Source organism: Antedon mediterranea, chromosome 11 (genome assembly GCF_964355755.1).
Source record: "Antedon mediterranea chromosome 11, ecAntMedi1.1, whole genome shotgun sequence".
In the NCBI taxonomy this organism is placed as follows: domain Eukaryota; kingdom Metazoa; phylum Echinodermata; class Crinoidea; order Comatulida; family Antedonidae; genus Antedon; species Antedon mediterranea.
Genome location: NC_092680.1, coordinates 14858818 through 14871545, shown reverse-complemented (window position 1 = coordinate 14871545; position 12728 = coordinate 14858818). Strand labels below are relative to the sequence as shown.

The window sequence follows — 12728 nt, the reverse complement described above, 5'->3', positions numbered from 1 at the left end:
CTGTAATGAGAGAAAGTCCATTAAGTTTCATCCATACATTTAAAAATTAATTACTTTATAAAGAACGTAATAAATACTGTAGTATTAGTACTAATAAAACCGTTATATATTGGCGAACGGCGCTCCATACTATTACTATCAGCTAATTTACATACGACGTGAAGCAGTGCAACGACCGAAATGCATAACACCACGACAGTTGTGATGCGCGACCGATTTGGATCGCGACCTAGGCGTTTAGGCCCTATTCCTTCACTTTGAAATATCTGTAGTGTAAGCTCAAAAATGAAAAACAATACTGGATATGGGACTTTACGAAAATAAATGAAAAAAATTGTGCTGGGTGAATATTAATCTAGGCTAGAGTGCGCATCAGAAAGTGACAACGTGCATGAGATGAGAGAGGACATGCACTCTCTCAGTCAGTCGGCAATTTGAAACATTTTTAATGTGAATTGATAATTTATAGAATTAAGATGGGAAGTTATATGGGAATAATTAATTAACTATAGCATGCTTACGGACTTGAAATCAACACAAAAAAGTGCACATGGTGGTGAAACAGTAGTCGAAAATAGATGATGCACGTGGACACTAACGAAAATATAGAATACCAAACTATTTTTTGGGTGTATTTTTCTTTGTGTATTTACTATTATTATTTGATATTTTGTTAATTATGCTCAGAATTGGTGGTCACATTTACCTATAAATCAAATAAAAAATGGGACATAAATCAAATGAAAAACACGACCTAAATCAAACAAATTAACTGATTATTATTTTATACATTACTGTAGGTTTCAAGAAAAATGTATAAAACTAAAAAGAAAGAAAGCTGGAGACAGAAACCAATTTGTGTAGAAGAATCTCTTAGGATTGGAGTTGGTGCTTCAGTCGAAGAATTCAGATATGATGAATCTCAAACTGGTAAACAAAATAAACATTTTACAGTCAATTCAAATGAAGCTGTACATCATTTGAAATGATAGGCATAGTGCAATGTGGAAAATTGTACCCCACAAATTAACAATAACTGAAAATCTATTATGTTTTTATCTTTTTTTTGTAGTAAGAATAATTGAATACATAGTGGCCAATTTTGTCCCCTAGGCATAATAAAAGCGCACTCTGATAAAAGTTCTTTGACAAATTATTAAAATAATAAAATTCGGAACTACTGTATTTACGGCCATTGATTTTGTTATACACTATCCCTTCACTTTGAAATATTGTAGACAAAAAATGAAAGCAATACTAGATATGGAACTTTATACTTTACTTTTGACTGTTTAGACTTTGCAAAAATAAAAGACGCTAAGAAAAATTGTGCTGTGTGAATTAGATGATGCATGCAAACAGTAATGAAAGTATAAAATGCCAAATTATATTATTTTGGATGTTTTTTATGGTGCATTAATTATTTGATACATACACTATAGATAAAATAAAAAAGTTTAACATAAATCGATGAAAAATACATTGCTGCAGCAACACGAATTGTTAAGTTGTTTTCATGTTCAACAATTATAAAACCATTTGGAATCGTGTTGTTTGTGTGTGTTCATTTTTATTCATTTTATTTTTATTTCAAAGGTTTTGATAATTTGCCATTTGATAGCCTATTCTGCCGATAGAGGGCCAAAATCACGTATTATGGCTATGCACGATATTTTCGGCGTTCTTAAATGCAACAGGCCTCTAAATTCTCCAGATAATTGTATTTTATTGTTTATGATCAGGACGTTTAGTATTATTTATGATTTTCAGACAAATATTAGAAGCTTTTATCATGAAAATGGTCGGTCAAAGTACAGTATGTGCAGTTTTCTCAAAAACACAGGAATGTTCTTCACTGAAATGTTTTTAAAACCACTTTGAAATAAAGCTAATATATAAAGCACAATAAGTACGAAAATTGTATTTTAGTTCTGTAGAGTCAATACAAATTTTTCGGGTGGCCGGGTACGGAAGGTTCAACTGTTTTTCGTTCAACTTGCCCATCATGTTCTACAACAGACGGTATAGTTATAGTATTTTGTACTACATATTTGTAAAATATCAATATAAAAGTCGTTTTGTTTTTTAACTGTAGTGTTGGAATTCCCCTCTTCATTGACATCTACTGAAAGAGCATATATACACCGATTAGCTCAAGAACTTGGATTGAAATCCAAAAGTAAAGGGTAAGTTGGTAGCAAGTGAACATTTATATTGAAAATTGTGAATGAGACTTCCTAATTAGATTTAAGTTGCTGTTGTTGGTCATTAAAAAAAGCTGAACAAAGTGGTTCGGAAGAAGCTATTTCAGTTCAGTACTGGTGTGCCCCTATACTAGATCACATCATGAAAACAGGTTGCTGGTTATTCTATCTCATTCTAAGGCTTGATTCCGATTCTCCCATCATACAATAGACTGACCGAAAATTGCAGTTTAAAACTGATGATAGGCCGAAAAATAATTGTACTTCTCTGTTCTCTGACAATAGTATGTCCTCGTGCTCGTGATAATAATATTGCAACATCTGGTGAAAAAGAAATGGTGCGGCTCATGGATGATACCACTATCGTGGAATGGCATTCAAGGCCTTTTTCTGTTCTTCCCTCAAAGGCCGAAAGGCCCTGTGTTGTGAGCAGCACAATCAACACCACTTTTGAGGCTTCATCAATGTGTGTTGACTTTCACTATCAACACCACTTTTGAGGCTTCATCAATGTGTGTTGACTCTCACTATCAACACCACTTTTGAGGCTTCATCAATGTGTGTTGACTTTCACTATCAACACCACTTTTGAGGCTTCATCAATGTGTGTTGACTTTCACTATCAACACCACTTTTGAGGCTTCATCAATGTGTGTTGACTCTCACTATCAACACCACTTTTGAGGCTTCATCAATGTGTGTTGACTCTCACTATCAACACCACTTTTGAGGCTTCATCAATGTGTGTTGACTTTCACTATCAACACCACTTTTGAGGCTTCATCAATGTGTGTTGACTTTCACTATCAACACCACTTTTGAGGCTTCATCAATGTGTGTTGACTTTCACTATCAACACCACTTTTGAGGCTTCATCAATGTGTGTTGACTCTCACTATCAACACCACTTTTGAGGCTTCATCAATGTGTGTTGACTTTCACTATCAACACCACTTTTGAGGCTTCATCAATGTGTGTTGACTTTCACTATCAACACCACTTTTGAGGCTTCATCAATGTGTGTTGACTTTCACTATCAACACCACTTTTGAGGCTTCATCAATGTGTGTTGACTTTCACTATCAACACCACTTTTGAGGCTTCATCAATGTGTGTTGACTTTCACTATCCACACCACTTTTGAGGCTTCATCAATGTGTGTTCGTTGACTTTCACTATCAACACCACTTTTGAGGCTTCATCAATGTGTGTTGACTTTCACTATCAACACCACTTTTGAGGCTTCATCAATGTGTGTTCGTTGACTTTCACTATCAACACCACTTTTGAGGCTTCATCAATGTGTGTTGACTTTCACTATCAACACCACTTTTGAGGCTTCATCAATGTGTGTTGACTCTCACTATCAACACCACTTTTGAGGCTTCATCAATGTGTGTTGACTTTCACTATCAACACCACTTTTAAGGCTTCATCAATGTGTGTTGACTTTCACTATCAACACCACTTTTAAGGCTTCATCAATGTGTGTTGACTTTCACTATCAACACCACTTTTGAGGCTTCATCAATGTGTGTTGACTTTCACTATCAACACCACTTTTGATGCTTCATCAATGTGTGTTGACTTTCACTATCAACACCACTTTTGAGGCTTCATCAATGTGTGTTGACTTTCACTATCAACACCACTTTTGAGGCTTCATCAATGTGTGTTGACTTTCACTATCAACACCACTTTTGAGGCTTCATCAATGTGTGTTGACTTTCACTATCAACACCACTTTTGAGGCTTCATCAATGTGTGTTGACTTTCACTATCAACACCACTTTTAAGGCTTCATCAATGTGTGTTGACTTTCACTATCCACACCACTTTTGAGGCTTCATCAATGTGTGTTGACTTTCACTATCAACACCACTTTTGAGGCTTCATCAATGTGTGTTGACTTTCACTATCCACACCACTTTTGAGGCTTCATCAATGTGTGTTGACTTTCACTATCAACACCACTTTTAAGGCTTCATCAATGTGTGTTGACTTTCACTATCAACACCACTTTTGAGGCTTCATCAATGTGTGTTGACTTTCACTTCCTTGTTACAATAACTTATAATCATTTCTTACCACTGCAGCAAAGGCACCAATCGTTTCCTATCTTTGTTCAAGAAAGATTTAACATCTACCTCTGGTAGTATATCAGTTTTCCAAATCAGCCGTGAATCACATCAAGAGTGTAAAAATCTACTCCAGAGATTCCCAGTTACTGTTCGAGAAAAGCAGGACCTGTTTCCCAGAGTTGAAAGAGGCAAACTGACTGGAGAAAATGGTAAGTGATTTAAATTAGTCTGTGTTTTCTAAAATACAAGTACAGATGATGTATGCTCGAGATTTTTTGTATAATTTAATATTAGCTTGTATAGCACCCTCTATTTAATGTTAAATTATTGTAGTAGGTCCTCTATTGTTTACCCGAAATTTAGTTTTTCCAACTTGCGACCCTGGTAATTAACAATTTACTAACTTATGCTTTTCTTTTTAATTAAACAGGACAACATTTCAGAGAGGTAAACAAAACAACTGGAAGATTAAACAACGGTATTCCACAAATTCCAGCAAAGCGTTCTGCCTCAGATCTTGATGCGTTTAGACAAACATTGCCAGTGTTTGCAAAGAAGACTGAAATATTGGCAACAATTGAGAGTAGTCAAGTGATGCTGATTGCTGGTGATACTGGCTCAGGCAAGACAACTCAGGTTTGTTTATTTGTGTAATGTTTCAGTTTTTTCATTTTTTGCCCTCTATTTTATTTATATTTTGGCCTAGAGTCCTTTTTATTGGCATAATACAACAACATTTATTATTTATTCGTCATCTTAAAAATTATAAACAATTGGTAGACCTTATGAAAATCAAACATGAAGAATGACAATTTCGGAAGATAATGATTTAAGCAAAAAGATGTAAGATTTGGAAGAAAAATGAACATGTAGAAACGTGGTGCACGCTGTTTTAAATTACTCACAATAGAATTATGAAAATGATAATTTATTCAAATAAATTAATACTTTACGTGAACAAGGGCTTGGATGGGTGAGAATCTTAAAGAGAAAGGTCTTTTTAAAAATTAATCTTGTTTATGGATTGACCAATCACCGACTTAAATTTAATTTAAGCATTGTAGTAGAGCTGGAGCTTGGTGGTTAGTTAACATGCTTGCCTTCCAATCCCAAGGTCCAGATTTCAATAGTGACCTACAGTAGTGCTAGCATTTTAACTCAAAACTCTTTCAACTCCACTCCCCCCTAAGCCTCAAATGAGACGTAGTTTATACTGTATGCATGATAAATTTTGAAATACTTTGTCCATCCTGTAATTGGCAATTTTTGGATGCGTATGAAATAAAAAAAAAAAAAACTAGTAACTTGTTCCAAATATAAAATTCCTTGCTTTTAAAGTTAATGGTTATTCACATATTTATTTAACATTACATTCAAAGATACCTCAGTACATTCTGGACAGTCATCACAGCACTGGTCGCAACTGTAGAATCATCTGCACACAACCAAGACGATTATCAGCTTTATCTGTTGCAGAGAGAGTTGCCATTGAGAGAGGGGAGAAGATTGGTCAGACTGTTGGCTATCAGATCCGATTAGAGAGCAGGTATTATTTTAAAATGCTTCAAATCCAGCCTATGACGAGGTTTCAATTTGCAATAACATACAACCGCATGCATATTGTGCTGTTGGTTTGAACATAGAATCCGTCAAAACTGTGTCAATCAGTTGACCAAAGAATCGTGTCTCAATTAACTGACATAATTAATTGATGTAACTATTTGTAGGTCCTAGATTGTGAGTTGTAACTAAACTCTATCTTTGTGAAAAATTAGTACTGAAAAGGAAAGATTTAAACCTACATTCATAGGATTGGTTAACAAGTCTGTTTGCTACTAAACACACCCGCTGGAAAACAGTTTGACAGTTTAGACACAAACGTGCTACCGCGTCGACGTCTATTTGTAGATTAGGGAAATCACCAAATATATGTTGCGATACAGGCACACTTCACACCTGATAAAAGCTGATAAGTTGTTTATCTTCCTTCGAATTGTTGGGTGTGTTCTGTTTTGATTTGCATTTGTAAGACTTAAACATAGTTATTTTCCATCAATTGTGCCCCCTATCGTTGAGTTGCATTGAGTTGAAATAATGATAACGATGATCGAGCCGGACCTCCAATATTTACACATTTTTTAACATCATTCATGGTTTTCTTGGTTTTATCCATATAGTCTATAGTGTTTTAGATTTGTATTGCATTGAAAGATAATGTTCCCAATTTCAATTGTCATTTTACCAGTAGCTTAGTGTATTATTTAATCTAAAAAGTAGATGACCACATTTTATCCTGATAATTATTATTTTTGTTTCAGGACATCACCTCGAACACTGTTGACTTTCTGTACCAATGGGGTATTGTTACGTACACTTATGGGTGGAAATCATTCCCTCAAGTCAGTTACTCATGTCATTGTGGTAATTAATATTAAACATTTTTACACATTGTTTGTTATTTTCATCTTAATGATCCAAAAACATGAAAAAAAAGGTTTTTAAGTTTTAATCAAGTTAATCAATTCGACAGAAAAAAACCCCAGAAAAAGCAATGTTTTCACTTATAGGAAAAAACAAAACAAACAGTTAATTTCAACACAAAAAAAAACCATTGGCTGTCAGCCAATTCAACTATTTTTTGCTTTAAATTACAGTTTTTTTAGATAAATATTTTTTTTTTCGATCCATTTTTTGGTCAAAGTGAATAACTATTATGACATATTCAACAACAAAAATTATTTTTACAGGAGAATAATATATCTTTAATAATTATAAATCTACGTAATTAAATATATTAAAGACACCTTCCCTACGTTTTTTAGATCTAATTTAAGATCAGAAACTATATTTAATGTAAAAATAATACTATATGGTCCTATTGCAATAACTTTTTTCGTCTCTAAATGGTTAAAAATGTGAAAAATAAGTCGATTCTAATAATTATAGCGGCCCGCTATAAATCCCAAAATGCATTTTGCGCGGATTGATATTTTTGTTTTTCTTGTGTAATTCACCCACTTTTCGATCGATCGTGAGGCCAAAACAGATGGAAGACTCCTAAATTTTCAACGAAAACGGTTTTCCCCAACTTGTATCAACGCGGAGTCTGGAAAAAATAGAAAGACAATTAGTGCAGCAACTATACAACGTCAGGCTAGGTATATAGCTAGCGTACGATGTTTGTACGTTACCGATGTTTACCAGCTAGGCCTACGAAACTAAGCCTAGCTAGGCTAGGCCTAAAGACCGTCCACGAGAGGTCATTCGCTGCGAGCTACTTAGGTAGTGCATTGTCTTTTTATCATAATTCACCTTAAACGTACATTTAAGACAAGGAATGGCCTGATTTAATGTTTTTAAAGTAATATATATGTATTATTTTTACAAAACGTCACAAATTGTAGGGAAGGTGTCTTTAAGTTAAAAAAACCAAAATAAGATTTGTGCTTAACGTTTCTAGTATCTTATACATGCCTTTTTGTTTTGTGTTTGCTTACTTAAAAACAACATTTTGACCTCCACTATTAAAAGCTGATTATTATTATTATTGTATTTTTAGGATGAAATTCATGAAAGAGACCGATTTAGTGATTTCTTGTTAATTAGTTTAAGAGATCTTCTTGCCAGGTATCGCAACCTAAAGCTGATACTAATGAGCGCTGCATTGGACATCAATTTATTTGTTAAGTACTTCAACGCCTGTCCTGTTATCCAAGGTAATTTATATTTACTTTATTGATTTAGAGTATAAAATAGTTTAACATTTTAATCTAACCCTAGCATGCAGTGCAATTTTGGTGGTCTAGAAGCATATAAATTAATGGAAAGCTAGTGATCTGGAGGTCATGGGTTTGAATACCACCCAATAATTACATTGAAAAAACAATTGCAATTACTTAGTTTTTTCCACTATTTTGAGCATGGTAAAATTATAAAATTAAAACCTGTGAAAGACAATGTTCTGAAATAAAAATAATGAAGCTTTACAGTATGGATATTGGCCGATTAGATTAAACAATAGAATAACAATATTTTATCTTGCGGTTACACTACAACTTATAAACAAGTTACACATTACAGTGTGGACTATGGTTACAATTCGATTATAATAGTATAATTCACCAAAGCTCTACGTGTCTGTCTCTCCGTCCGGCTTTATTTAGAGAATAGGAGTCGCACAGTCTTCAAACTTGGTGGATGCACAGTTTAAGAATAAGCGATTTTGCATCATCAAGATCAAAGGTTAGGCTAAAATTGGGGAAAACAAGCATGCGGACAGAGTATGATCTTAAGGAGGGCGCCAACCAAATTCATCTGATGTAAAAGGTCATGGTAAAATTTAAAAATTGGGTAAATTCTTCAAACTGGGTGGGCGGGTAAAGCTTGGCATAAAAAAATTAACGTTTGTTAAGTCAAAGGTCATGGTCAAGTAAAACTCAAAATAAACTAACTCAGTGGAATAGTCATATTGAAGTAGTCTTTAGTAATTGAATGTTTTAATTGTGCGGTCACCATAACTAACTACAGCAACCTTACATGGGTTATGTGAAATAATACATAACTGACGTGGATCATTAATTCCATCATCTTGTTGATCAATTCTTCTGATAAATTTTCCATCACTACTGAATAGTTGCAGTTTGTTGCAACTTGCTACGATGATGTTGTCATCGTCGTCAACTACAACTCCTCTTGGCTTATTCACCGAACCATTTAGGTCTCCTTTATTGATGAGTATTTTGATCGACTTGTCCTTATTGTCATACAATAATACTTGACTTTGCTTTTGATCTGCTACAAGTATTTTCCCAGTTTTTGAAAGAGTGACATCATAGTAGCTGAGAGAGCGAACTTGTTGACCATTAATATACTGTATACTCTTTTGCATTTGTATTTTGTTCAACTGCTTACCACTATTAATGTCAAATATAAGAACACACCCAATCATATCTGCTACGTACAGAACATTAAGCGACTCATCTTTGTGAATGCCACATGAAAATACACCTTTACCAATGGATCTGATCACATGACCATTGTTATCACATACTTGTATGCATCTATTACCTTCATCGCTAAATACTATGTTGCCATTCCTCATTTTGTACAGTCCTTCCACTTTCACACCTTCTGGTAATGTAATATTACTTATATATTTTCCTGATAGCTTGTACTTGTAAATTGTATTTGTGTAAAATGAAACCAGCAAGCAATCATCATCACACTTTGCTACTCCAAAAGGATGTTTCTTTAATTTGATAGTAAGTGGTCTTAATGTAACATTTCCAATGTTATTTCTCTGTATATAATCAATTAGATTGTTTTGAATAAAGGCAATTTGTTTACTGTCTTGATGGATTTTTTCATAATTATTAATCTCATCTTTTAGTTTGTTTAATACAATCTCACTTGATTCAATATTAGGCGCTGCCTTGCTCGTTAATAACCGATTTAGGAAACTCAAATTGATTGTTCTTAATCTTGTCATTAGTACATCATTAGCTTTCTTTTCATTTTCATAAAATGTTTCAACTTTTTTTTTCAGTTCATCTCCCTTTTTCTTGATTATTTTTAGTATATCTTGAACTTTGTTATCAATATCTCTAAGACTTGTTTCTTTACTGTCTTCCAGTTCTTTAGCATTCTTTGTAACTACTTTGAGTGCATTTTCTATTTTTTCAAAGGATTCATTGGCATCTTTCTTTAATTCTACTGAAGTTTGAGTTTCAAACGTTTTGAATGCTGTTGCAATGTTAATTAGTTCATGTTTACCGTCCCCTGCTTCATGTTTCATTTCAGTGCATTCTATACATATGGGTACTTTACATTTTATGCAGTACATTTCTAATGGTTTTGTGTGAAAGAAGCACATTGGTGTGTCTAAAGTTGCAGATTTACTTTTTTCTGTCATCAATTGCTCTTCTACAGCAAACAGCATGTGATTGGCTGTTATTGGCAACTTTTTATGATGATTACTGCATTCATAACACAAATAATGCCTGCACTGCTTACAGTAGTGTGTTGCTTGTTCTGCTGATTCACATATGCATTTCATCTCATCATTCTTTTCATGTTGTTGTATAGTTTCCAAAAGGTAATTGAGAAATAAATTTTCTGCAAGTTTTTCAAGCCCTCCTTCTGGAATGGAGTCAAGTTTGCGGCAAATAGGACATGTTAATTTCCCATTGGTTTGAACCCATTTCTCCAAACACTTCAGACAGAAGCTGTGAGAGCAGCTAAGTGATTTTGGGTCTTCTAATCTTCCATTACATACGGAACATTTTAGAACATTTTCATCAATATCTCCAAGTAGACTTAAATCGTTGCTAGCCATCCTGCAATAGTAATTTGTATTGAATTATTTTCTTTGCCAGTGGCAAAATATCATAAAATTATAGAATAATATAATCCATGCTTCAGACCTAAATTAGGCTAGATTTCAGATAACTGTCTTTTATTAGAAATGCCCCCTAAATACTTGGTACACCTCACAAATAGTGAGTGAGTGGCCGAGCGGTTAAGGCAGAGTGAGTGAGTGACTGAGCGGTTAAGACAGTGGAACCGTAATTACGTAGCCATAACATCGGCAGGAGTTCGAGGCTCACTCACTCCATGGTTCTGGTGGTAGAACGAGTCTTCTCGGATAAGGACTATAAACCGTAGGTCCAGTGTACACATCTAGCTCGTGTGCACTTTAAAGAACCTACAGTAGTACATCTTTCCAGACGAGTAGGGGGTTACCCCGGTGTACTAGTACATCACAGCCACTGATCACCAACTGGGCCCTCTGGGAGACCAGTCTTTGACTGAAGAGGTTACCCAGTATAAATATATATTTCAATATATATATAAGTTATATATTTTACACTGCCGCAGTGCCAAGCTAAAAAAAGCATGTGTCATGTTTGGTCAATAAACCTATGAATGACATGGGTTGCATTCATGTACACTGCCAGAAAACGAACAAGAATCCATGTTCTTGATTTATAGTAAAATGCTTCCCTCTCACATGAAGAGCTTAAATCCCACTGTCAAAAATAGTCTGTTCATTATATACCTACCACAATTTGTCCAGTAGTGTAACAGCTATGATTGCTCACTGGCTAAACCCAAGGGCCCCAGAGCTTTTATGGGGACTAAAAACAGCCGAGGCCTCCAGGGTGGGGGCAGTTAACGTCCTTAAACTCTATGTTACGCCACTGAATTTGTCTTAGTGCTCATGAAGATGTTTTTCAAATACATCCTTGGAAAAAAATCATTCCAATGGGAAATAGTGGATATTCTTATGTTTTTATTTGTAAAAACCTTACACAAAATAACAGTTAAGTTGAAACTACTTTTTACAATACCAATGTAGTATAGGTAAATCGAGTACATTTTATTTTAATTTATATAACTGCAAACATAAAAATCTGTTTTTCCTACCCATAAGCAAGGAGATATTGCCTATTGTTTATCTGACGTGGCCATGCTATAAACTAATTAATATTTTCACACAAAATCAGTTTAATTAAAATAAACTAAGTAAAAGCAATCAATATACAATTAATTATGATAAATACCTTATTATTTGCAACTCAATCTTTAGTTATTAAAATCTTGTCCAACAATTAGAGTAGTTTTTCCATCAAGTCAGTTTACAAATGTCTGCTAGGTAGTTTTTCAGAATTACCAATGAAACACTGACCAAAAGAAATTGTTTTTTATCTTAACATGCATTAAGCAGCTAGCATAAATGAATCATCAATTAGAGGATGGGAAACAAACACATTTCTAAACTTTATAAAAGCAGTGTCATGAGAAAATTCCTGGTATTGAGCCAGGATGCAAGGATTAGTAATGAAGCATGCAAATCACCAAATTACAAGTGTCTAAACCAAATAGAACACACTAGCAATCATCAAATTACCCTTTTCCTGATTTTATATTTTTTGTTTTGACCCTTCTCATGTGACAAATGTTATATAAAATACATACAGTATATATATAACAATTCCTTTATCCTTTTAAATATTAAGATAATTTCTTTATTCTATTTTTTGATTTACAGCATTTGTGCATAAATGGTTACACGCCCTGTCTTAACCGCTTGGCCACTCAATTTATTATATCTTTATTACATTGCAGTGCCTGGTAACCTATATCCTGTAGAACAATTATTTTTAGAAGATGCATTAAAATGGTAAGAATGGATTGTGTTCAGATAAAACAGTCAACTCTTTGAGAATGACGCCTATCGTATTCTACAACAATTTCAATTTTTTTTTACAAAAACATGGCATCTGATGCGAAATTAACTAACTTGAGTTATTTATTATTTACACACAAATTATTATGATATATTATTATGCTATAATCTGTAGGTGTTGCTCCATGGTTTCCATGAACAGCAGGGTATATTGACATATTCTTAGTTTTTTTTTTTTTATTTTTATTCTTACTC

General features: G+C 33.9%; 1 protein-coding gene across 1 annotated transcript in view; it reads left to right on the top strand.

The window, feature by feature from the left end:
• The window catches only part of LOC140061939 (3'-5' RNA helicase YTHDC2-like), a 28875-nt gene that overhangs the window by 702 nt on the left and 15445 nt on the right, over positions 1 to 12728 (top strand). Inside the window, exons 2-9 of the mRNA XM_072107948.1 lie at positions 801 to 930; positions 2096 to 2186; positions 4301 to 4494; positions 4716 to 4921; positions 5665 to 5831; positions 6604 to 6706; positions 7845 to 8001; positions 12413 to 12467. Of these exons, the coding sequence (XP_071964049.1) occupies positions 813 to 930; positions 2096 to 2186; positions 4301 to 4494; positions 4716 to 4921; positions 5665 to 5831; positions 6604 to 6706; positions 7845 to 8001; positions 12413 to 12467 (1091 nt within the window). The 5' untranslated portion in view covers positions 801 to 812. The remainder of the gene's footprint in view (positions 1 to 800; positions 931 to 2095; positions 2187 to 4300; positions 4495 to 4715; positions 4922 to 5664; positions 5832 to 6603; positions 6707 to 7844; positions 8002 to 12412; positions 12468 to 12728) is intronic.